We start from the raw sequence: 26,316 nt of genomic DNA, 5'->3' as shown, positions 1-26,316 counted from the left end.
CCCTGACTCCTTAGAGGTTTGACTAACGACGTTTGGAGATCATTTGCACCTGACTACTTGCTTCAACAAAGGGAGGTAATCTGTGAAAGACTGTTTCTTTTCTCTAGGTTATAATCCAGTCCCCAAAGCTGTAGGGCGGACGCGAAACACCTCCTCTGTCATTGGTACTTTGAGTGTGGAGGCTTGGCCGGCACATCCCGCGTGGACGGACTTGTCAATGTGGGGACGAATAGCTCCTTGTTACGCAAACACCGTCTAGGATGGCTAATAACGTTCACATGAGTGGGCTGCTGAGCCGCCACGATGACGAAGCCACCAGGACCTCCACCTCAGAGGGCCTGGAGGAGGGTGAGGTGGAAGGGGAGACCCTCCTGATTGTCGAGTCTGAGGACCAGGCTTCGGTGGATTTATCGCACGACCAGAGCGGGGACTCTCTCAACAGCGACGAAGGTGACGCGTCCTGGATGGAGGAGATGTCCTATTACTGCGAGAAGTGCCAGAAGTGGATTCCAGCAAGTAAGCCTGCCGGTTGTCTTGTGTCTTGCTTGCATTGCTGTGGTGGTTGTTTGCAAGGTGGTTACGCTGTCCTGCGCACCGGTTTGACGGGGCTGCCCTTGTTGGGCTGTATCCCGTCCCGTGGTGGAGGAGAACGGCTGTCTCGGGATTACACGGAGCCCCGCAGCCTGACGCCAGCGGTGTGCGTTAGGCACTTCGATCCGTGAACTCTGGGTGTCGGAAGCTGGCATTGCCTGTAAAGAAATGGGATTGTCTTTTTAATTAGCAGAGAACAAGGGTATGACCTCAGAAACACGCACGCCCTCCCGAGTCGCGCTGCTGGTGTGTTTCGGGGACTTTGGCCAGGCAACTCGGCCCCTCTGCTCACGCAGATAAAGATAATGACCCTTGCTGTAAAGCTCTTCCTGGGGAGGAGAAGGGCTTTGGCGTAGTGTTACTTTTTCTTTATTTTGTTTTTTTCCTGGTCAGTTTGTCACATCTGTGGAGCATATGGCCAAATCTCAACCTTAATGGTTTCCCGATAATGTGAATTTAATTTAGTTTTCACAGAAGCGTGTCCAGCCTGTAGCAGCTAGCGGTGGGAGGCGTTCAGAGCAAGCTGCAGAACCTGATCCCTCTGCTACTGCCGCGAGACTTAAGATACATGCTGCCAGCAACGCAGCAGACTAGCCTTCACTTTCTAAATTCGGGATTATCGGATCTATTATTAGATCCAAAAGCTAGATATTGCTAAGCGCTGGTTGTTGTTTGGTTTGGTTTGGTTTAATTTGGGTTTTGGGGGTTTTTTGGTTTGGTTTTTTATTTGTTTGCGGTTAGAGATGGTGCATTCTTCAGGTGGCACCTGCCTCGCAGACGTGTCAGAGCTGCCCTTTTGGCCATCCGAGAATTTGCCAGAAGTTACAGTGTAGGGATCTCCTCTCAAGGCGCGTTAGGGAGTGTTTTGATGCTAAAGTAACAGAACCAGCATCGTACTATTAAGGTAGTGTGCGGTTCAAGGCACGTATTAACTTGAAATGTATTAATTATTAAAAAAAAAAATGGAGCAGAGTTAAAGGTAGTGTGAGATATCTCATCTTAGAGCACTTGAACACTGCATTTGTTTTATTTTAGAAGGATATTCCTTTCTCTCGTTGCTGTGGAACAAATCCAAAGAGCAGAAAAAGCCAATGACAGAGCAACAGTAACTAGATACAACTGTGCAAAGTAAACAAAATGCTGTTCTCTCTGCTAATTGTTCAGTTTTACAGGTATCGGTTGTCACTCCTGAAAGTCACCAGCAAGCTCAGACAAACGATCACTTTTTACATTGAATTGCCATCTAGAAATTCTGTTCACCTACTAAGCGTGGGGGGGTGTCCCCATCAGACGTAGGTGCAACTTTCATAGTTAGGCTCTGCAATTCAGTACGGAAGCAGAGCATCCATATAATGCAAACGCTTGATCTGGTGTCACAATACAGTAGGAGAGATGTCACACTCGGAGAGAAAGACCTTACGTGTGTGACTTTTCAGAAATGCTGTCGTCTTAACTGTTTCCCTGTCTTGTGATTTTGTTTTTCAATTTTTCCTATCTGTGTAAATTAACCCCTGGTGAGTTTAGAAGTCCTGATTCGTATGATGACTGCAGAAACGCAGAATAAGAGCCTGTAAGTTTGGATGCGTGGGGTTTTCCAGGTGGCTGTATCCCAGCAGATCACTTCTGCTCAGACAAACTTCTATGCAGGGTTAGCTTTACACAGCAAAGCGTATACTGAAGTGCTTTGCTGATCGGGACCTAATTCATCAACCGCAGTCAAGAAAAAGCATTTCCTCGTAATGTTGAGCCGTTCTTTTGGCTCTCAGTCTCAAGGAAAGCAGATGTTCCCCTGATAGGAGAAATAAATACCTTAAAGCTTCGAAGCATGTCTGCTGCAGCGCGTCCTGGAGGCTGCTGCAAACGGACCGAGGACCTCGCTTTCGTAACGGTTTGTGGACAGGGAGGAGAGAGAGCTGTAAAGACGTGAGTGGGAAGATGACATGGAAGAGAAAGCTTGTATATTTTGATAGCCTTTGCAGTAGCATACCTTGTTTTTTACAGGTCACCTTTTTTGAGTGGGAAAACGGTTATTTATTGAAGTATATAGGTTATCCTGGGGAAGCGAGAAGGAATGAGAAATGCAGCGGAAACAGGGAGATCCTTGGCGTCGCACCTGCATTCAGCTGTGAAGCAGAATGCCCCTTTTTTATGCCCGTGCTTTTCAGTTGGTCGCTGCTGGCTGCTGCAACTGTGAAATGCATCTGCACCTTCCATCGCAGCGAGTTCTGACGCTTCCTGGGAACTGTCTGGGTCTCTGGACTCTGGGAAAAAGGCAAAAAGTACTTTTCTGCCTGATGTTGTAGGGAATCCAAATCTCCTTTGCAGCATTTTTTCCTATAAAGGACCAAGAAATTGATTTTTGCCTATTCATTGTAGGTCAACTGAGAGAACAGCTCAGCTACCTCAAAGGAGATAACTTTTTCAGATTTACTTGCTCTGATTGCTCAGAAGACGGGAAGGAGCAATTTGAACGGCTGAGATTAACATGGCAACAAGTAAGTGCCAGCAGAACAACCGCAGGATTTTCTAGAATTGTTGTGTGTTGTGTATGTGCTACCTAGAAAAGGAGGATCAGGTATAGGTAACAAAGAAACATATGCATGAACTTCAGAAATTAATTAGCTGAGGATTGCCTGCATATTAGAACTCGGGCATTTGGCAGGTGAATGGAAAGATAATCATACAAACCACACTCTTTTTTTTTTTTCTTTTTTTTTTTTTTCTTCGCCTTATGTTGCTCCTGAATTCATAGCTTTAGGCAGGTTTGGAAAAGCAGAATGAATGCAGTTTGGCTCCTAGGCATGAACAGTTTTTTGTGTATATGAGCAAATGTAAAACTAGTGAGGTGGCAACATACAAACAGAAAGCTTGCCAGCTCCCTGAACGCAAAGCTCCAACCTGGCTGCTTACTCACTAGCAATAGTCCTTGCTGGAATTTGCTATTTCAGTCACTTGCACACCTGAGCAATCAAAATAATTGGCATTATACAGCAACCACCATACGGGTAGACTGATGCACATCATCTTGCTCTAAGCAGGGCGCTGGAGGGGCAGGCAGGCAGTGCTGGCTGCCTCTGCCTCAAATCAATTTGATCAAGCTGCTGCTCAGCATTAAGAGTTTCCACACGCTGAGCAGTATGTGTGAGCCATCTATTTGCATCCCTCGGGACAGTAGTGGTGTGCTGTCTCATAACAGATCATTTAAAACATCAGTTGTAGCTGCTACAGCGCTTTCTCGTGGCGCCCAGTGCCGGGGAAGAGGTTGGCGTAGCGGTCTGTGCTAGCAGGCTGGCAGAGTTTCAGCAAGTTACGGGTCTGGAGAGCAAAAGCCCTGCTAGCATTACCCCTAGGTCTCTTCAGGGTGGCAAAGGGAAAGACAAAATCAAAACAGGGGAGGAAGAAAGTCGACTGGTGAAGAGACTATCTCCCCTGGCTTATCTGAAGTAGGAGAAATGGGGACAGTGATTTCTGCATTTTTTTCAGTCTGTGGCCTCAGCAGATCCTTATCTTTAGCCGGTTGAAAAGAGAATTGTTTCTGAAGTCCTGAGACACTGTCCCACCTGACTTAAAAACCCCACAAAATCCTAGATAAATGGTTATCAAGCTAAGAGGGGGGTTGCAAGGCAGAAGCAGGGTACAGGGGACATTCAGGCTCTCTGTATTTCCCCATTTTGGCATCTTCAGCAATGCATTCCAGGTCACAGCCCACTGCGAGGAGACCCATCTCCCTATGAAAAACGCATTTCAAACTGCTCTGACAGTGAAGGATAAGTGGTATCCAGCCGAGGCTGTGTGATTGTTGAAAGACGGTCCCAGCCCAGCCGTAGACTTTAGTTGTATTCAAACATTGGGTAAATGTAATTAACGGTTGGTCACCTAGGATTTACTTACAAAGAGGTGTGAGATTTTCTCAAACCTGCCCTTTAGTTTAGGCCTGTAATAGGTCAGACTGGATTTGGTTGTGAAGCACGCGAATGAGCTGTAAAAGGATTGTCTTTAATGACGAGACAAACGTAATTCTTGCATACCCAGAACAATCAGTAGATACCGTGTCATTTTACAGAGAGTTTACAGTCTGTTCAGTTTGAAATGTAACAGTAAGTACCTAGAAAGACCATTGTCACTACGTTTCTGATGGATTAGATAGTGAGATTACTTGTGGCCATTTATTTTTTGAGAGACTTTTTCCCTACCTCCACACTACATTCAGATCCCAGTTGTGATATAATTCATTTATACAACCGCTGTAAAAGCTTGTATCTCAGCATAAACCTGCCTAACTAGGCAGCTTGTTATTCCCCTGGGATGGAGAAGTCTCTGGGAGAATGTGCATCTAACAATAGAAAGACGAGAATGGGCAGCATGAAAGCAGGAAGAAGATGGATTGCAGAAGTTGCCTATGAGATGTTGCAAAAATAAGATATTTATGAGGGAGCAAAGATCTGTGTGTGTGTGGCGGCTGCGGGGGGCAGTTCAGCCGATGAAACAGAAAAGGTTCACTGGTATCCAACGTTTTCTCTTCCAGGTTGTCATGCTGGCAATGTACAATTTGTCTCTGGAAGGAACAGGCCGTCAGGGGTACTTCAGATGGAAAGAAGATATTTGTGCTTTTATTGAGAAACACTGGACTTTCTTATTAGGGAACAGGTAAAGACGTGATGTTTGCCTGAAGTTCTGGTTGGTGAGCCAAAGGAATTAAAACATGTTATACAGATGGCCAAGAATCCCGGTTAATTTGGTGATGTCTCTGTTGAGCCTCACTAGCGAGAAAATTGGGGGATTTAACGTTGAGAACCTGAATGTAGGCATGACGGCTACTCTTGAAAAAGAATGAGCATTTCTTAGTGGGGGAAAAACAACCTCAAGAATGTCACACAAAAGCAATGTAAATGCATATATTTTAGGTAATTTCTTATCTTCCTGTAGGTAGCGTGTGAACCTGCAAAGCCTTTGAGTATTTCTAAATAGACACAATGGACGGGCTAGTCTTGATGTCCCTGGCCTTTAAAGAAAAAAGAAAGAGGTCCAGCAAAGTACCATGTTACTTGGCTCTGAAGCTTATATGGACCCGGTTCTCCCAAAAGGAAAACTGTGCCTTGCCTGTTAGCTTGTTTTGGATCTTAATAAAATAGCTTTTACACAGCAGGCATTACAAACCTCTGAAAGGTTTTCCAGTGTGTGTGAAGAAAGAAGCTGTCAGGGTAAGAACCCTTCTCGTAAAGGGCAGCCTCCGTGGCATGATGAGTTGTGCGCTGTATAGACGAACGGCACATTTTTTTCTGAGGGCGCTGAAGCTGTCAAACCCAAGTCTCGCTGTTAATGCATGTGCTACGGAGGCAGGAAAGGAACTGAGCAAGCCTCCGAAGTTGTAGATTTGATTGACTTCACAGCTTCTTTTCTTCCCCAGGGATTTCTCTTTTGTAAGATCTGGCTTTTCTCCCTAACCAGATTTGCTCTTTGGCTTTGCTTTCATTGCTTGTCTGTGCCTCCTTGCTCTGTTCTCAGAAATGTGAGTATTTGTCCCCTCTGGAGACCACGGGGACCCTGACAGGAAGGCAGCTGATGGCCCATTGTCCCTCGCTCAGGGAGCCGTCACCTCCCAGGGTTTGCTGCTGCCTTTTGAGACCTGCCCTGGGAATGGGGCACTGATTAAATTCAGATGGAGTGATTACTGGCCTCAGACTAGTCTCCCCGCTTGCCTGGACAAGTCACTGATGGAGCAGGGACAGCTGAACCGTATGTGTAGCGGTTCAAGGCGTGCCATGCTTTACTTCCTCAGCATATTAAAGTACAGCTTATCCAGACTCTGATCTGGGGCACTCGAGTTTAATCCCCCACGTTTGAGGGGCGGTACCCCGAGGTGTGTAATTGCAACACTCAGACAGCAGCGAATACCTGCTCTGCCAAGCCCAGCCCGAGTACTGACGTTTTTGCCAGTGGAGATGTGCAAAGGCGAGAAGGAATCCCAAGATCCTGCGCAAATAAATAAGGGTTTAGACTCTGCACCATGAACCTGATTCTCCAGTATCCAAGGTAGTACCTCAGTTATTGGCTACAGGAGTAATTTTTTAATATTTCTTCTCGCTTCCTCCCTAAGTGACATTTTAATTAGCTCTGTGGCCAGGTCTTAGAGGAACAGAAAGTGCTCAGATGCCCACTAGAGTCCACTGCCCTGCAAAGTGAAAGGCTTAAATGCAGCTCTCTGCGTCCAAATGGCCAAAAACGTGCTTCAAAAAGAGTTCAGTGAGTATGGCTGACAGGTATGTTGGCTAGTAGGGATCCTCTTCCCCATGCTGCAGGAGAGGTTTTATGGCAGAAAACCCTAGGCAGAGGTTATATGATAACCCCCATTATATATCGCATGCGTGTGTCTGTGGGGCAAACATACATACTCTGTTACCTTGCTGCTTCCTGCAGCTCCGGTGTGCTCGGTGATTAATTTCTCAGACCCCTAACTCTGCTCCTCTGCAGTGCCTGACAAGGCTGCAGCTGTGGAGGGCAGAGCGGTCACATCCCAACCCCCTTTGTGAATTCAGCCTTAGGGATCCTGTCCTACAGCTCTGGGAGCGTGCTTTGCTGAAGGAAATCTCAAAGTAGCCAAGGCAGGCGTCTGAATTAAGTTTGTCTTTCCTTCTGTGTGAAGTGACACCTTTATCACTACCTTTCCCTTGCCTCTCCCATCCTCTACACCCAGAGTCCTGTTTGCCATCTTCAGTAACGGAATATGGCTCTGCAACGTCAGGTCAACACAGCTATCACGAGGATCCTGTTCCCGTTCTCGTGTGGTCAAATTGTTAATGAAGGAAGCGACGTCAGCGTTTGAAAGCTGGGGGTTCCAGTGGCCGGGTAGACCTCTCCTCTGTAGGCTCGGTGTCCGGCGGCTCGTGGACGAAAGATAAATTGCGTCTCGCCATGCTGCACTTGCGTGGCATTTATGGAGCGTATATACGCAGCGCTTTGCGCATCAGAGCCCACCAGTACCTTGTAGCGTGCCCTTCAGAGTGGTTCTCTGTTTGAGAAGAAATTCATTAATCTTTCGCCTCTCTGAGGATGGGGGTGTAGGGAGTACGTCATCCCCCTGCATCAGTGCCCATGGCAGAAGCACTCTGCCCTTTCCGTCTTGGCTGAGGGAGGAGGCTTCAGGATGAAAGCGCAGCTGCCAAGTGGGGACCTAACACTTGTTTTCCCCTCTCCCACCGTAGGAAAAAGACCTCAACATGGTGGAGCACAGTCGCTGGCTGTCTCTCTGTGGGGAGCCCCTTGTTTTTCCGCTCAGGGGCGCAGGAATTTGGAGAACCAGGATGGTGGAAACTGGTTCATAATAAACCTCCGACAATGAAACCTGAAGGAGAGAAGCTGTCTGCGTCTGCACTAAAGGCAAAAGGTAACTCTTTCCCCGATGGTGCGCAGGTTCCCGGCTGGGCCAGAGCTGGCAGAGCTGGAAGACATGAGAAGAGCTTACTTAAAACCATGCGTTTGTGTGCATGGACAGTTTCTTAGTTTTGCTGTGATGAAATGGTTGACTTAAGAGGACTATGGTGCATACACCGTAGTGTGAGAAGCCTGTTACATTTCATTACCTTTTTGCATTGTGCTAACTGATTTAAAGGCTTTTAAGATTTGTGCAGGGTTTGTGGGTTTTTTTTAGCTGAAATCTACAATTTCTCTGCTCCTCTTTACCCTGGGGAGGGTTTTTTTATCTTTTGTCCCTGCATGGCAAATTCCCTTCTGTGCAGAGGAGCAAGACTGGGGCTTTAATGAGGCTTTAGTTGTGCATTGGCTTTCTGCTGCGTGTCCCGGAGTGAATTTCTTGTATATTTTGAAAATACATCTTCTAAGATTTGTAGCCAATGTATTCTTCTGACCATGTAGTATGTATCCAGTGACTGCAGGAGCTCAGTGGCTGTTAGAATAAGCAAACTACTTCTTTAGCAGCTTCAAAGCCACCTCTGGATCCCATCATTACTGTGGAAGGACTCAGGAAGCGGGTAAGCCGCAATCCGGTCGAATCGGCCATGGAGCTGAAGGAGAAGAGATCTCGCACTCAGGAAGCCAAGGATATTCGGAGAGCCCAGAAGGAGGCAGCCGGCTTCCTGGACCGGAGTACTTCCTCCACTCCCGTTAAATTCACCAGTCGAGGCCGTCGTCCCGATATCGTCCTTGAGAAAGGAGAGGTGATTGACTTCTCCTCCTTGAGCTCTTCAGATCGTACTCCTCTGACAAGCCCTTCTCCTTCCCCATCTCTGGACTTCTCTGCTCCTGGCACTCCAGCCTCGCATTCGGCTACTCCCAGCCTTCTCTCAGAAGCAGATCTCATCCCTGATGTCATGCCGCCACAGGCTCTGTTTCATGGTAAGATATGCCATGGTTTTTGTTTAATAATAAGCCATACATAGTTATCAAGGAAGATGGTAAAAAAAAAAAAAAGAAACTTCCAATGAGCTGCAGGATCTTTTCAAGACAAGATGGAAAGTAACTGGTAAAACTCTGTTTGTCTTGGTTGCATGTAAATCTTGATTAGTTTTCCATAGTTGTATTGCCAGCTTCTAAGGCCGGAAGGAACCACCGTTACCATCTTCTGGAGGGTGCTGAATAAAGAGTGGGTAGAAGATTTCACCTAGCAGCTGTTGCACCACTCAGCGTAAGCGTTTCACTGCAGCACGGATTACACTGTTAGATAGCAACTCTAATTTTGTCTCAAATATTTCTAAACGGGAGAAATTTTATTCTCATGGCTATGTTCCAGTAGTTTTGTAAGTCTGAACATCCCGATTAACAGATGCTAAATTTCGGTCAGGTTGCAGAGTAGTGATGCAGGCTGAATGCTGTTAGTCCCTTAAGGAGCCAGACCTCAATCTAATCAGGAAAGTAGAGAATAAAGCACTTCTTGATGGAAGGAAGGATAGTCAGGTTCTGAAGAGGGACAAATCCTGTGCTTCTGTAACTCCTAATTGTTCCCTCAGATTAAACAGAACTTCTCCAGGGTATGCTAGCTGAAGATACAGCTCACCAGCTTGCCTATTTGATCCCCAGTCTTCAGGAATTTTCAACAGTTTAACATTTGTCAAAGAGCACGAGCTTGCAGCTCAGGAGTGCTATGTTTTCAGATGCGAAACTGTGGGAGGATTGATTCGGTGTCCTGAAATCGGACTCCTTATGGTGTCTCCTGTCCAAAATCAGGAGGTCCAGAAGTATACAGAAAATGGAGTGTGTTGGGTAAACCTGCATTGTTTCTCCTTAGCAGAAAAGTCCTGTGACAACCCTGTTTGAAATGGGGCTTTGATGCTTACATTTTTTTCCTGGATTATTTTGATCTGTTGCACAGATGATGAGGAGATGGAAGGGGATGGAGTCATAGACCCAGGAATAGAGTACGTGCCCCCTCCCAGCGGGACAGCCGGTGCTGGCACTGTGATAGCAAGTAGAAAAAAAGTGAAGACAGCCGAGCAGATCAAGCAAGAGGTGGAGAGTGAAGAAGAAAAAACAGAAAGGATGGAAGGTGACAGTGAAGACCCTGAAGAGTCAAACGCATCGCTGCAGGTGAGGGGGCGAGACAAGAGGAAGCCACAGCTGGAGAAGGATGCTAAACCCAGAGCTCCCAAGCATACCTCTGTTAGTATCTATGAGGAAAAGCTGCTGCTGAAGAGACTGGAAGCCTGTCCCAACGCCATGAGCATGACCCCGGAGGCCCGGAGACTGAGGCGCAAGCTGATAGTCAGGCAGGCCAAGAGGGAAAGAGGACTGCCGCTGTTTGACTTGGACCAGGTTGTGAACGCTGCATTGCTCTTGGTTGATGGGATTTACGGAGCCAAAGAAGGAGGTGTTTCCAGGTCCCCAGTAGGGCAAGCAACATACAGAACTACTAGCCAGGACTTCAGGATCTTGGACAGATACCAGGTGAGCGTTTCCAAATCTAACTGAGCTTTTGGCACTGGTTATTTTAGAGCTTTTGCTGCAGGCAGGAGTGTCACCTTGAGGTTATCTGACTCCCACAGTGAAAAGGATTATGTGAATAAGACTCATTTTGACTTGGGGCTGTGTCCCCACCAATGCTCTCACAAGCCCCTTTCGTCTTGGGACATGCTCGTACAGCATAGCTGTCTATCAGTGTCAGCACCACAAATGTCTGTGTATTTGTACTCCAGCCCTGCCCAAACACTGGAGGCCTGGAAGTACCCAAATAGGTGTCTGCTCTTTAATGCTGTGTAGGAGGGAGCTCACTTGGAGCACTTTTCTGAGTGCTGTGTGCGGGTCATACGTTTGGGTGCTAAATCTGAGAGTCCACAGCAGAGTCCTCTGAGGTGGGACCAACATGCTGTGGGTCCAGTCCATCTGTCACACTGAAAGGCCCTTATTCTCCCTCTCTGGCGATGATTCCCCTGTGTTAAGTCATTGACTAATCTTCTTGAAATGTTCTGCCTTTTTTTGTGTGTATAGACAATGCTGCCGGCCATGAAGGGGTATCGACAGCAGACAACGAAGTTTCTGTATCGACTGGTAGGCTCAGAAAACCTGCTGACGGACCACAGTATTGTCAGTCCTTACACGTCCCGTGTCCTGAAACCTTACATCAGGTACAGCTGGTTAGAGGTTGAATTTGTTCTTGGCTTGTGAACCGACAGCCCACGGAGAGGACACCTTTCTTGGGCAGTGCTCCTCACTCATCCTTGAAGTACCACCCAGTCTACTGTGGTAACCCTGAAGGGACAGTGTTTTAGTTAGCTGAGTAGTTAAACTGGCTGTGCCTTGGGAAGGGGAATCTCCAAGAGAGGGCAGGGCAGAGAGGGAATCACCGTACTCACTCAGTGCAAGTTGCACCTGCTCTTGGGTCGGAACCATGATTTCCTTGCTCCTGCTGTAAGGAGAGGCTGGCTTGGCGTGCTGCGGATCCGGGAAGTGTCCTGGCCTCCCACACAGGGTGATTTTGCTGATCTGGGTGCTGCTTTCCTACATGAATGGAAGACTGTTCTTTTGTTCCCAGTTGAGCGTGTCAGAAAGTATTTCATGGGCAGTACCCATTCAGCTGCAGTGGCAGTTATTGTTGCTCACTCGCCTTTTGTGTTTGCTTTTCATGTTGCTGGCAGGCGCGATTATGAGACAAAGCCCCCAAAACTCAAGCTGCTGGCAGAAATCCGGGCGTATCCACACAGGAATGATCTCAACTGGAAGGCTGAGCCAGAAGCACCCGTTGATTACTGCTACGTTCGCCCTAATCACATCCCCACTATAAACTCCATGTGCCACGAATTCTTCTGGCCTGGTAAGATTCCTTCAGTGCTTGGTTTCCTGAGAAGGAAGTGGGTTTGTTCAGAAAAAAATATTCTTGGGCCAAATTTTTCTTCAGTTGGTGTCTGGCTTGGTTCTTAGAAAACCATTATCTGATGTCACAGGAATGCAGTTGAGATGGAGACATGGGTTTGGTGTCTTTGTCTTTTGAGATCATTTAGAACTGGGCAATTAGGCCCTAATTAGCACAGCACTTAAAGAAAAAGGTTGTTTTGGGTAACATCATTGATGCCAATAGTAGTCAGTTACTAAAATTAAGCATCCAGTGAAATGTTTTGCAGAATCTGGGGCGAAGTAAACAGTTTTATACCAGAGGTCTACTGCTCAATTAGCTTCATAAGAAAGTTTCTTCCTAGCAGCCATAAGCTGGATATGTTGGAGTGAAATTTGGGAATTGCGCTTACAGCTGCAAGCTTCACTGTGGTGTCCTTTATTTCTTCAAACCTCAGTTATTTGCAAGGTATGGGAAAGGTTGGGTGTCGATTTTTATGTGTCATTTCTTCAACTGTAGGCTCTTTGGGACAGTGGCTGCCCTTTGTGGGGGCAGTTATGAGGCTGCAGTCTCTAGTTCTTCTGAAATAACAATAGCGATGTTCATCTACTGCATGGATCAGCTTCTGATCAGCAAACAATGCAGCAGACTAATTTAGAAAAGCCCAGTACAAACAGTACACACCTTTATTCCAAGTAACTGTTTGCTTTACGTTTTGATTTGCAGATAGTGATTCAGCAGGGTTTGTAGTTCAGCAGTGCTCATATGCTGCAGTCAGGAGCGGAGCTCTTTGTGCTACTCATTGTCCAAATTGTACAATTCGGGGGGAGATAACGTGGCATACCTTCCCTCTCACAAGCTGTTTTAGAGTTCATGAGAGACACTTGCAGTCCCAACAGAGGCTGAACCCCTTTGTCATAGTCTCTCCTCTTCTGATAACGCATTTGAAGTTCTGGCCAAGTTGGGTCGCACCTTCATTAAGTTCTTCAGGACTCACCCTGTTTTATTTAACATAAGGAGCGTGGGTGTGTTCCACTGTGAACTGTTCATCATTAAACCAGAAAGCTGACACTCCCATCAGTCTCCAAACAGGAATCAAAATCTCTTCCATGGTGTAAATTTTCCGAGGCTGGAATTATATGATTGATTGCACCTTGGTTCTGTTTTAGCAGGAGAGGTAAGCGAGGTGATGATACTACAGGAGATAAAGCACAGTGTCTTTGTGGACGTGAAGGGTTTGGCTTCATTCACAACAGGCTGGTACAGTTGGGGAGGGGGTGGGATATGCAGCTGGAAGGGCATAATTAAGCTAGCACTGTTGTTCAGAGAAACAGCTGTAATTCCACCTCAGTTTAGGCACCTGAAGCATGTGTGGTTGGGGGATGCTATCATCAGTAAATGACAACTTAAGCATGCTCAGTTGCCTTCTAATAGCAGTGTTCTCATGGACTGGGTTCTTAAGTTTTAGGCACTTCACCGGGTGGGGTGAGCCCAGGCCTTAGTTTTTCCACCTCTCCATATCCTTCCTGTCAGAGCTCTTCTTCTTTCTCACAAGGCAGAAACAAGTTTGCAGGTAGTTACCGCAAATGAGCTGATGTGAAGCAAGATTCCCCCTTCTTGTCTCTCACGGTATCTTGTGCCTTCATGTCCTAACGGGAAACATCTCCCGAGCAGACGAGTGGTAAACCATACTGAGCTAAGCATCTTCCTACAGGAGGAACTGCGTGCTGAGGGGACGGCACCATTTCACAAACGCCAGCGTGCTCAGAGCAATGTAGCATTCCTGTACAGACATGCTGTAAGGCACTTCACAGCGCAGCCTTAAGATAATTAACGCGGCTCCCTATTGCCAATCGATTCCTCCCACGTCTTACTCCACCCAGCTTGCTCTCGAGCAAGAAAATAATTCACCCGCTTATTTGTGCCTGGTGTCTTATGAAGTCTTGCATCTCATCAAGAGTGATAAACATTACTGGAAAACATACTCTGCTATTTTGTTATCCCACGTTCCAAATATATCCGTGATTGCCAATTTGAGGCTGAAACTAACATCTATGGCACAGCTCCGCTATGTCTTGCACCTCATTTAGGGCCTGTCCGCACAAATCACCAAGCAGCCTTTTGTGCTGTGAACTGCACCGCTTGGCCCTGACACGCTGTGTGGATCCTCTTAGGCTGCAGCAGCAATGGGATCGGGCAAGGTAACAAACTCCACTCAGAAGTCGCCAGCTTCAGGCGTTTCTGCCCAGCCTCCGACTGGCAGAAGCACCACTGCCTGAGGGGCTGCTTCATGGCCCAGATCAGAGAATTTGCATGCTAAAAGCAAATGTTTTGATAGAGTTGAAAGCTGTGGTCAGGTTCACAGTGCAGCTCCGCAAACAGCTGAGTATGCACAAGGGAGGAAGCGGCAGGAGCACAAGGCGGGTGGGAGAGAAGAGGTAGGAACCTTGGGCAGGTAGTGCTACCAAAGCTGAAGCCCAGTTTCATGTCTGCTGCGTCTGGAGAGAGTCTGCAGGAAGAACAGGACGGGTCACCCAGTCTAGCAGGCTGATACACTCTAAACTGCTCCCCTTTGCTTGTCCGCAGGCGGGCCCTCGGCATTTGCCGACTGGAATAGGAATGGCGTACACCAACCTGGTGCTGGCCCGGCCCGGGTGAAATGAAGAAGCAAAGCCTTATCCATTAACATTACTGCAGCCCTTAGGAAACCTGGGCAAGGGGCACAAACTTACTAGGACCCAATCCAGCAAACATTTGCACGTGCAAGTATCTTTATCCACACATATATTTAGAACCGGGTCCTTAGCAGGGTCTGCTGATATGGCTCAGAATACAAACCAAGGAAGGATTAGTTGGGTGCTGAAATAATGTGATTTAAAAAATTTTTTTAAAAACTGTTCTGTTTTAGAGAATGTGCTTTTTGAGTTTTAGTTTCATCCTTGAGTCATTTGGGAGGAAATCAGCTTTGTTCATTTCTCCATGCAAGAATCCCCACCAGTCTCGTTTTGTCTGTGTGTTTGGTTAAAGCATCTCTCGATCGCAGAGCTTTGAAATACAAAGTTAAAAGGAAGGGATCAAGTGCGTGTTTCTAAAAGGCCTTAAACCCCTGAATTTCCGTGCAAGTGTGACACTTTTCTTTTGGTTTGCATTGCTTTCAGCTGCCGTTTCTCTCTTTCTCCGTAGGAATTGATTTGTCAGAATGCCTGCAGTATCCAGACTTCAGCGTTGTCGTCCTTTACAAGAAAGTTATCATTGCCTTCGGCTTTATGGTGCCGGACGTGAAATACAATGAAGCTTACATCTCTTTCCTGTTAGTTCACCCTGAGTGGAGAAGAGCTGGGATTGCAACCTTCATGATTTACCATCTTATCCAGGTAATGAAAACAGTCCCCTGTCTCTGCTAAAGACCTAGCCCTCCCTTCTTCCTTGTGTGCACACATGCAAATATTAGAAAGTAAGTAGTGTTGCGTTCCTCCTTTCAGTCTCTTTCCCCTTGCCCTTTCTTTGCTTACACACCTGCACAGATTGGCCGCTGTCAGCGGCCCGTGTGAACATCTATGGTGGGAAATCACTTCAAAAGCAGAAACTAAAGCGTATTTAGAAGAATAACCATACTGGACAGGTCTTCAGAATTAGCGAGGTGCTGTAGACTTTGACTGTCTTGGGATTAACTTTGCCGTCTTCAGTGGTCAATAGTTCACATAACAGTAATACCGTAAATTTGGGGGTTAAAGGAGAAAATAGTGGGGAGGGAGGTTCAGTTAGAATCTGTTGCAGCTTTCTTGGCTACACCTGGAGGTTTATTCCGTGACCAGGGCCGTTGCATTAAATCACTTACTGATCTTAATCATTCTCTTTCACTTTTAATACTCTGGTTCGAATCCAGCTGAGTTGAAGATAAAGAAGAAGTGTTTGCAACCTCATTCAAATTTGTTCAAACTAGCTTGTACTGGGCTTTGTTCCACGGGGACGCTTGGGAAAATGAATCTGAGCTAACTGAACGGGCGGTATTAAAGTAGTTAAACTTCATTAAATCTCTGAATGAATACTGTTATTCAGGTGGCCTTAATTCCATTCACTTTCTTGAATTAAATTGCAGGAAAGCCAGCTTAATTTTGAGTAAGGATGCAGACAGATGTCCTTTTCAGAGCCCAACTGTGCCTCTTCAGGGCCCACAGTTTTACCACTCCCTGAACTCTCTTGGCAGAGCTGCCGATGTGAAACATTTCTTAACTTGTTTTAGTCAAGATGAGCTGCACTGGCAAAAACTCGCCACTGAAACTCTTTTTTCCTCATACTCATTTGGCTGAAGAGAGGTAGGGAGTGCTGGCAGAGCCTCGGGAACAGTGATCTGTACCTTGGAAAAGCAGTTTCCACTGAAGGTAGCTCTTCTGAGCCACCCGAGGGTAACTCCTCTACCTACACAGCTCTGCAGCGTCCACCTCTCTTTGCTCTACGCGTTGACACAGGCCATTAACCAATCTACTTTAAATTCACCCCTTACATTTCCCGAGCGCCTCTGTGTAAAGTGTTTAAGTAAATCGCCCTCAACTGTAGTCTGTTGATGTGAGATGTCAACACCTAGTGACAACAGGCGCAAGCGATGCGCCAAGGTTTGCAGGGATCCAGCAGCTGGACTCGCGTCTCTCCAGCAGAGTTGGGATGTGTTGGCAAGTCGGCTGTAGAAAATCATCGCGGCTTTTTATAGGATGTATCAGAGCCAATTAACCTAATTCTGCTTGCAGGTAGACTAACATAAAATTATCACGTTGAGGAGAGCCAGGCAGGTTTGAGACTGATTAGGCTTGCTAGCAATGAGAGATCACCCGTGTGTTGTCGGCTCACATTAGATTTATTTTTCCATTGCCGAGTATCTGTCAGCAGTAGAAGGCATTTAGTCATGGAAGAGAAGAAAGGGTGGTTGTGACCTTCCGTTCCTCGATCGCCAGACTGTATGTGCTGCTTCGCAGCCTGCTTGGGCTGACACCGGGGTAGCTCTCTGTAGCTAGAGCCACTTTTGTACACGGTTTGGATTAAGGGTAATTCTCTGTCTTTTGGATCAGCGTGCCAAATTTGGGGATGGGTTCTTGGGAACAGCATAATCTAACAGAAAATGTGTTGATGCAGATGATGCCTTGATGATGGGTTTGTTTTCAGAAGTTACCTTCTAATGCATCTGGCCCAGAGGACCAAACTGCATCTTCTTAATATCTCATTCCAACCTCCTTTTCCGAAAACTGAATCCAGATTATTTTACTTTTTTTTTCTTTTTCTCCTTAAATCCCTGTGAGAGCTTTCACTTTGAATAATCTACCATGGAAATTTCCTAAAGGGTGTTACTGTTCCCACTTAGAGTTACAATACATTCAGTGTAAATAGAATGCTATTAAAACACCAGATGAAAGCAGGAAAAAAATTATTATATTGGCATCTTTATCAGGGAGCTGATGGTTAGAATAATCTGGGACCTTTAAGGTAACTTCAGCCATGCCATTTGCTGTCTGAACTGAATTCCCTGCCTTCTTAGGAGGCGAGTGCTGTGCCCTGAAGGATGGGAGAGGAGCTGGGTGGGATAGACAGGAATTCCAGCGCGACAGCCCAGAGGTGCGCTGGGGCCGCTCGCGCGGTCCCAGAGAGCTCAGCTCTGTTTGCTGACGGGGAGGAGTGCGGCGCCTGATCCTCTGGCATGTTCTGTCTTTTCTTCAGGCCACTGTTAATAAGGATTTGAGATCAGTGCTGTACACTGAGATTATTTTTAATTAACAATTACTTAGCAATTGACAATGGAAAGCTGACAAATTATAATCCAAAACCTGCTTTCATTGTCAGAGAGTCCCAGAAACAAAGGCTCAGAGAACAGCAGTGTTCCCTTCACCTTTCAGCTGTTGCTATGTGTGCTAACTTCTGTGTCGAGGCCTGTGATTTTCTCACATTTCCTCCGTAACTTGAATACCTGAACTGATGAATCTCTTCACCTCCGCATTCCCCCAGAGGCTGTCTCATTCTTTTGCTGTGATACCTTTTTTTTTTTTTTCTCCCCCCTCCCTTGGCAGACCTGCATGGGCAAAGACGTAACCCTTCACGTCTCTGCAAGCAACCCTGCTATGCTGCTCTACCAAAAATTTGGATTTAAGACTGAAGAATACATTTTGGATTTTTATGACAAATATTATCCCTTGGACAGCAAGGAGTGCAAGCACGCGTTCTTTCTCAGGCTGCGGCGCTGATCCGTCGGAGCTGTCTGGGGGTCTGCGAAAAGCCCAATCTGTCAAGCAAAGAACTATCGCGGCTTTCAGCAGAGGACGCTGGCTGCCACATGAGAGCTGAAACGCACCGATGCCTTTATCCCTAGGACTCTGAATGTCAACAGCGCTATGTTGTGTGCCGAAACTGCAATCCAAGTGGATTGATTCCTACGCTCCAAGGGGAGAGGCCTGGAAGTGCCAGCTGGGACATGCTGAAACCACTGGAAGACTGAAATTCTTTATGGGGGGTTTTCCTGCCACTGTTACTTTGGAGAGCCTCATTGACAAACAAACAAACAGGAAAAAAACCCAAACAAAAAATACTTGTCACTTCAGAGGGGCCCCACAGATTTCAAATTTTGAAATCTATCAGAAAAAAAAAAAAAGTTGCAGATTTTTTGTTTCTGTTTTTGTTTATGGCAAACGAACATCTAAACTTAAATCATCCACAGTGTTTCTGTGATTTGATTGCTTTGTTAGGAACTATGTCTTGAATCCGTGAAGGGAAATAAGATGTTTGGTGCATCTAGCTGGATGCTAACATTAGGAAAGCTCTACACGTGCCAGAACAGCAATACTGGAACCATGTTTTAGGAATAATGAAAAGCGTGTGAACTCATGTGATCCTGAATGCAAGGCTCAGAGGAGACGTCTTTCTTCCGCTGCTTCCCTACTGCCTTCCTTTCCCCTCGTTGACCGTGTGCTCAATGTGAAGTTCTTGTAGTGCGCAGTGTTTTGTGTTCAGGAACAAGATGTCAAGCGGGTTTGTAGCTAGGCGAGGTAGGACACAACAGCTGCCAAATCAGCTCTTTGAAATCTTACAACCTATCTATCTGCCAGTTGTTGATGCTGCAGATCAGCCCTTTGGGCACACCTCTAACCACAGAGCCAGCCTCGCAGGCCCCAGCATCCACCTCCTCCTGCTACAGATGCTCTGGCTAGAAGAGACCCAGAACAAAAGTCGGTGGTGACGTTTGAAATGCAGGCTCTGGTTTGTAGAAGCAATCTGTTTGCAGCTTGGAGGGAGGAGAAGGGTAGAGGTAGGCCAGTTCCAGTTCTTGGAAGCATCTAGGATGTGATTTCAGGGCTCTGAGTAAAGAGGAGAGCTGGCAGTTTGCTCTGCTGCCTGACCAAAGGTCAGTCGTGCATTTTAAATATGACTCATAGAATTATAGAACCGTTTAGGTTGGAAAAGACCTTTAAGCTTATGAAGTCCAACCGTAAGTCATGTCCGCTGTGCTGTTCCTTTCACATCAAGCCCCACAGAGAGCTGCACAACAAATGTGACTTCTTTGTTCTTAATCCTCCGTGTATACCTGTTGGGTACCTGGCTGTAGTGGTAGTTGCCTTAATGGAGTCTTCGTTCTGGTAACAGCAGAGAGGTGGATGCAAAGTATGTTTTTGTGTAGCCAATGTCCATCCTCGCCAAAACAAAACCAGTGTTAGTGGGAGGGAAAAAGAACCCATCCCAGCGTTGTGTGCCCTGATATCCGTGCACATTCTGCCTGCTTTATGACTACGTGAAAATTTTCAGTGTTACTGATGTTATGAGTTAGCTGTACTTGGAAAGAAAAAAATCTCTGTCTTTATGAATGGAATTAAAGCCCTTCCCTTGGAAAAGCCTACCTGTAGTCATACTGTTTGTTAAGCTGTCTCTCCATCATCTTATTTCATTGAAATCTAGCAAATTCAAGTATGGCTGGTAGAGGATGCAAAGCATGTGTGGGGGCAGTGGAGCAAGGCAAGAAACTCCTTATTTCTCTACTGGGCATCCACACAGAAGCTGCACACAGGCAGACCCTAGGAGGCTGTTTCCTTGCCAGCCAGAACGAGGAGATAAAAGATAGTCTGAAGAAGATGACCAGTTCTGCATCATGTTCTCAAAGGTGACCGTGGAGATTTTGAGGAGCTTCTTGTTCTGTGCTTATGCCTCTGTGGCGTGGTCCCTCAGAGGGAGGATGCCAGGTGAAGAAGGTGTTAGACCAGCCCTGGGATTCCCGCTGTGCTGCGGACCGCTTGTTTTATCCAGGCGGTTTGTTTACCCCAGATCCTCAAAGGCAACAAAGTGCCTTTGAGCCTTTGCACCTTCAGCCACTTTGGATTTGTCTGTCACCTGGAAGAGTAGAAATAGCAACATTTGCTTTCTTCAGGGAGACTGGTAAGAATGAGCTCACCAAAGGTTACGGGGGATGGAGATCAATATTGCTGTCCTGCAGGCTGCAGAAACACAAAATTGCCTTGCAACTTCACAGGTCCACCAGCATTTATGTGGACGTGGCTTGTTTCTTGCTAACTTGCCCATATTTCTCAAAAACTCAGCCAGTTAACTGCTCTACCTATTATATCCCACACTGCTGGGACTGTAGGCGTAAGTTTTGATCCCTTGGTGTTATCTTACGTGGAGAACACTCCACACCCTGTTCCTTAGCGCTGCCTGTGAAAATCTGGCATGGCTTTGAATTGCGTACCATGATCCTTCCCTGTTGATCCTAGTGGCTTTGGTGAGAACAGGGTGCAAGCGTGGCTGGCTTGAGGATCACTTTGTTGATGGTCTGGGCAAAGATGATTAGCTGTGACCCAAGGAGAACTTCCTGACTTACAAAGGGATCCCAGCAAGCCAGATCTGAAGGACGCCGGTGAAGCCTGTGGTATCTGTGCTTTATTTCCTCTTGGCAGCTCAAGCTGTCTGTAAGAGACAGTTTCTTTTACTCTGCTGGCTATATGGGTGAGCACAGAGGCACTGTTCGGTGAGCAGGAATTCACCCCCTGCTTTCAGCAAGAGTCTTCTGAGGACAGGAGGTTGAGGCCAGCCTCCTAACAGGGACTATGTGAAATCAGGTCTGCAATCTGATAGGGGCTGGCAGCCCTGGGGAAACACGCCGGGGTTGCTCGGGAGTTGTACCTGCCCTCACTAGGTCAGCACCGGAATTAGGCAGCCTTTGAAGTAGCTATAAAATAGCTGCTGCAGCTCCATCTCTCTTTTGTGCCCGCACAGGGACCGCTTCCAGTCTCCTCTCAAGAGAACGTTTCCTCCCCAGAATCACTAAGGTTGGAAAAGACCTGTAAGGTCATCAAGTCCAACTGTCAACCCAACCCCACCATGCCCACTAAACCATGTCCCGCAGTGCCACATCTACACGTTTTTTGAACACCTCCAGGGATGGTGACTCCACCACCTACCTGGGCAGCCTCTTCCAGTGTCTGACAACCCTTTCAGTGAAGAAGTTTCTCCTAATATCCAATCTAAACCTCCCCTGGCGCAACTTGAGGCCATTTCCTCTTGTCCTGTCACTTGGGAGAAGAGACCAACACCCCTTCACCACAACCCCCTTTCAGGTAGTTGTAGAGAGCGATAAGGTCTCCCCTCAGCCTCCTCTTCTCCAGACTGAACACCCCCAGCTCCCTCAGCCGCTCCTCATCAGACTTGTACTCCAGACCCCTCACCAGCTTTATTGGTTGAAAATGTTGAATAATGAGAAACCCGAATGGCTCATAGCACCTTAAGACCACTGCTTGAATGGTCACGCACAGCTGGCTTTCTCTGCAACGGCTGAGGCTCCTCCAAGGCACGCAATGAAACAAACTGTGTGCTCTTAGCCCTTTGCTTGCCTCTCCGTGCCTTGGAGACCAGCGCCATGGGTTACGTTAGTTGTGATTAGAAAGCCAGCATCCACCCTGCTTAACGACAGTATTACTCCACGCATCCCTGAGCTGCACAGTGACTGCAGCGGCGATTGTGGTTGCCAAACGCAGCCCAGTTTAACAGAACAAAGGTTTCCTGGAGAATAAAAGTGGAACCCCACCCTTTTCTAATAGAGCAGCAAAGCCTGAACCTTTCCACGTGCTTGTTTGAGCTTTGATACTTCACAACCAGGAAGCTGCCCACTGTGGTCAGCTTATCATGCCCATTGATCTACAGGGGCTGAGCCGGGTAAATACTGGGATTGTTCTGCGTAGTAGTCAGTAATTTTGTAGAAGTAATACTTTGCAGTTTACTTTGAAAGAGAAGTCTGTTTCCTGAGAGTCCTGATGTTGCACGCATCTGTGCTGAATGCTTCTTTGCAGGTTTCGGATTCAGCCTGAGGGAAGAAGCAAAAGTCTGCCTGGTCCGTTTGTTGCCACCTGCGGTGTGAGGATGGTGGGTCTCTGCAGCCCTGCCTGCCTGTGATAATAAGCTCTCAGCGAGCGGTTGAGCTAAGCCGTCTTTATCCCTTGTCTCTGACTACTTTGCTGACACCAGCTTGCCCCAGGAGGCAACCACAGGGTTGTTTCCCTCTAGCCCTCGTGGTTTTTTCTGGAGGAGACTGAGCAAACGCTGCCTGCCGCATCAGACATACGGGAAACTGCCGCTGCGAGGGATGGGTACCCGGTTCTTCCCTGCAAAACCGGCTGCCCTGGCAGCAAGGCAGAGGGCCGGGTCCCCCTCCCTTCTCCAGGCAGGCGGCATTCGCCGGGCAGAGACGGTGAGTTCAGCCGCTCCCGCTGCCGCTGCCCCGGCAAGCCACTGCCACAGAGCAGCGGGAGCATCTCCGTGCGGGTCCTGCCTCAACGGCAGCCTTCCCGCTGTGCCTCCCTACCAGCTCTGTCAACGCGGAAGCCCGCGGCACCTCCTTACGGGTGGCATTTAACAAAGAAAAAACCGTCAAACTGGCAGACTCGTCCTCCTTCCCCTGGGGTTTGCGCTGGAGGCTTTAAAAAGGCATCTTCCTGCCTGCGGGGCCACGCCGGACCTCAGGCTCCTCGGGAGTTACCGGGGCGCTTCTTGCCGGCCCTCACCGCGCGGGGCTCGGCTCGGCCCCCTCACCGAGGGGGGGGGGGGGGGCCGAGAGCCCGCTCGCTCGTCAGGCGCGGGGCCCTGAGGGAGGTCTGGGCCGGCGTGCGGTGCGAGGCCGCCCGGCTGTGGGCCGGCCCCCTGGCTCTGGTGGCGGGTCCCGCCCGCACCCAGCCGCCGTGCCGCCTGCCGGGGCCGTCCCCGAGCACCGGCTCCCCGGGACGTGACGGGCGGGCAGAGCCGCGGCCCACCCCCCCCCCCCCGGCAGCGGGACTACAGCTCCCGGCGGCCCGCGCGGCCCCCGCTCCCGCCCTGCCCCGCGCGGCCCCCGCTCCCGCCCTGCCCCGCGCGCCCCCCACGCCCCCCGCTCCCGCCCTGCCCCGCGCGCCCCCCGCTCCCGCCCTGCCCCGCGCGCCCAACCGCCGCCGTTTGAACCGAGCCATGGCGGGTGGCGCTGAGGCGGCGGCGGCGCTGCCCCAGGAATGGCGGCTCTACCTCGTCCCCACCCGCGCCGCCACCTTCCGCAACTGGCCCTTCACCGAGGGCTGTTCCTGCACGCCCGAGCGGGTGAGCCCAGCGGGGGAGCGGGGCCCGGGGGAGCGGGGCCGGGCCCGGGGGGCGGCCGGCGCTGACGGGCCCTCCCGCCCTGTCTCTGCCCGCAGATGGCGGCGGCGGGTTTCGTGCACTGCCCCAGCGAGAACGGCCCCGACGTGGCGCAGTGCTTCTTCTGCTTCAAGGAGCTGGAGGGCTGGGAGCCCGACGACGACCCGCTGTGAGTAGCGGGGGGGTTCCCCCCGGCCCCCCCCGCCCCGATCGGCGGCAGAGGGGGAGCCGCTGCTGGGGACCGAGGTGCTTGGCAGGGAGGAACGGCTGCCTCTGCCTTGTTGTGAGCTGCTCTTCTTTCCTTTTCTGTTTCTTTCTCCCTCTTTTCAGGGAGGAACACAAAAAACACTCTGCGGGCTGCGCTTTTCTCTCCCTTCAGAAAGATCCTACTAACCTGACGCTGCAGGAGTTCCTGAAACTGGACAAAGAACGAATGAAAAACGCAATCGTACGTACACGTCGGGCCTGCGATGTTCTTCTAGGCCCCCGTGACTCTGGAAGAGTTATTTAGTTCCTAGCCTTGGGATTGTTTACCTGGCCTCTTGGTTCCTTACCACAGTGCTGCTGTTACAGGGCATCTTGAGAAACAAGGGTTAAAAGTAAGAAAGAAAAACGTAGAGAAGATACTTTGTAACAACTGCACCGAGTACTTAGACATATTAGAGATAAAGATTGTCTTCACTGACTCTCTGCTGATAAAGATTGTCTTCACTGACTCTCTGCTAACTAGCAATAATGATTAGCGCAAGGACGAATCGTAGAAAAATAGAAAAGACTGCCAAAATAGTGCCCTAGAGTTAACTTGTCTCATTATAATCTCATTTTAATACTAAAAAACACACCTCCTAGCTAGAGAAGCCCCAACCCAATTTAGCCCCCTACTCTCTGAGCATACGTGGTGAATTAAAAGAGAACTGTAACTTAAGATGAAGTAAGAAAAGTATTAACCAATAGTTAATTAAGGAGTAGCACCAGTAGGCATAACTAACTTTGTTAACTGTTTTAAATACCTGTCATGGTTTTAACCCTGTGTGCAAGCTTTGTGGAGAAATCCCCTTGCACCCGGCGCCACAATAAACATGCCTGCTTTATAACTCTGTGTGAGTTGTGAAGTTCGTTTCCGCGTGTCACTGCCAAAGTGGTTTGTTGCTTCCTGACTCCCGGTTCTCAGCCTTTGCCTTTGCCTCCCAAAAGGGGAGATGTAGCCCGCTTTCCCCTTGAAGCCAAACGATGCTCAATTTAGTGGTAGACAGTAATGTATTGTTTTCATTCTTTGCAGAGAAAAGAAATTTCTCAGAAGGTGACCGAGGTTGAAGATGCAGCCAAGAGCGTGCGTCGTGAAATAGAGAATCTGGTCTCCTAGGCCACTGTAGCGTCTCACTTGTCGGTGACGTCTCTCTTGTACGCGTGCTCTGGCACTGCCCATTTGACTGAATGACTGTGTTTCCTGAGAGTGCTCTCAGAAAGGCCGTCTCTGTGAGAAGCAGACTGAATCACCTTCACTCACCTGAATCTGTCCAGGAAGTACCTGGGGTTTGATGCAGTGCATACACAATCTTTTTCTGCAGGGATTCTCCTAGTCTTCCTGTTACTTTAATTAAGGATTACTACTTGTGGTCTTATGTGTTCTTTTCTTTTTTTTTTTAACCTAGCTGTTTCCATTTCAGAGATGCTGGTAGCTCTGGTGCAAAGACTTGCGCTTCCTGCAAGAGCTGGCAGGCGCTTCCATTTTTGTACGGAATATACCAATGCTTTTGGATACTTCTGGAAATAAAAAGGGGAAGGAGTTTTAAAACTCCTTCAGGGATTTAGGATTGTGGCTAATAATGTCTAATTATACCAAATCTTAGTGTGCCTGGTATCCTTGTAAATATCTATCAGTAGTTGGCTGCTGCCTCGTGTTCGTGCATTTACAAATAAAAGTTGAAGGCAAAACAGTAATTTTACTCAGTTCTCAGGAGGAAAAGAATCTGACCTTTAATGCGATGAGCTGCACTGAATGCATTTTTAGCTTCAAAATGGAAAATAAGCTAATCAAAGTACAGCTTTGTATTGGGTTTGAGCGGCAACGTTTTGGTAGTGGGGGGGGCTACAGGGGTGGCTTCTGTGAGAAGCTGCTAGAAACTTCCCCTGTGTCTGACAGAGCCAACGCCAGCCGGTTCCAAGACGGACCTGCCACTGGCCAAGGCCGAGCTAATCAGCAACAGTGGTAGCACCTCTGTGATAACATATTTAAGAACGGGGGGAAAAACTGGGAAACGGCAGCCGGGAAGAGAGGAGTGAGAATATATGAGAGAAACAACTCTGCAGACACCAAGGTCAGTGAAGAAGGAGGGGAGGAGGTGCTCCAGGCGCCGGAGCAGAGATTCTCCGGCAGCCCGTGGTGCAGACCATGGTGAGGCAGGCTGTGCTCCTGCAGCCCATGGAGGTCCACAGTGGAGCAGATATCCACCTGCACCCCGTGGAGGACCCCATGCAGGAGCAGGTGGATGCACAAAGGAGGCTGTGACCCTGTGGGAAGCCCGCGCTGGAGCAGGCTCCTGGCAGGACCCGTGGAGAGAGGAGCCCACGCTGGAGCAGGTTTGCTGGCAGGGCTTGTGACCCTGTGGGGGGCCCACATTGGAGCAGTCTGTTCCTGAAGGATGCAGCCCATGGGAAGGACCCACGCTGGAGCAGTTTGTGGAGGACTGTCTCCCATGGGAGGGACCCCACGCTGGAGCAGGGGAAGGGTGAGAGGAGGAAGGAGTGGCAGAAATAACGTATGATGAACTGACCGCAACCCCCATTCCCCGTTCCCCTGCGCCGCTCGGGGGGAGGAGGTAGAGAAA

The 26,316-nt window shown here is 48.5% G+C and overlaps 2 protein-coding genes across 6 annotated transcripts; both read left to right on the top strand.

Annotated features, from left to right (window-relative positions):
* The first annotated feature begins 114 nt into the window (after positions 1–114).
* On the top strand, positions 115–19,609 carry KAT14 (lysine acetyltransferase 14). 5 transcript variants are annotated; one of them, XM_059832953.1, is made up of 10 exons: positions 115–516; positions 2,968–3,086; positions 5,117–5,238; positions 7,794–7,975; positions 8,527–8,943; positions 9,917–10,488; positions 11,029–11,165; positions 11,742–11,851; positions 15,053–15,243; positions 17,923–19,609. In XM_059832953.1, the coding sequence occupies exons 1-10, from the start codon at positions 261–263 to the stop codon at positions 18,094–18,096; spliced, it is 2,280 nt and encodes a 759-aa protein (XP_059688936.1). In that variant the 5' UTR covers positions 115–260; the 3' UTR covers positions 18,097–19,609. The 5 variants fall into 5 exon arrangements, with proteins under 5 accessions (XP_059688936.1, XP_059688933.1, XP_059688935.1 ...); XM_059832950.1 differs by having other exon boundaries at positions 11,676–11,851; XM_059832952.1 differs by having other exon boundaries at positions 8,524–8,943; positions 11,029–11,078; positions 11,676–11,851.
* Positions 19,610–23,326: 3,717 nt separating this feature from the next.
* Positions 23,327–25,439, top strand: BIRC5 (baculoviral IAP repeat containing 5). Its single transcript, XM_059832931.1, has 4 exons — positions 23,327–23,452; positions 23,548–23,657; positions 23,819–23,936; positions 24,768–25,439. Exons 1-4 carry the CDS (start codon positions 23,327–23,329, stop codon positions 24,849–24,851), a joined length of 438 nt encoding a protein of 145 aa, XP_059688914.1. The 3' UTR covers positions 24,852–25,439.
* The last annotated feature ends 877 nt before the right edge of the window (positions 25,440–26,316 follow it).

Source organism: Gavia stellata, chromosome 37, assembly GCF_030936135.1.
Source record: "Gavia stellata isolate bGavSte3 chromosome 37, bGavSte3.hap2, whole genome shotgun sequence".
In the NCBI taxonomy this organism is placed as follows: domain Eukaryota; kingdom Metazoa; phylum Chordata; class Aves; order Gaviiformes; family Gaviidae; genus Gavia; species Gavia stellata.
The sequence above is the reverse complement of the archived record's forward strand: the minus strand, read 5'-3'. Positions and strand labels throughout refer to the sequence as shown.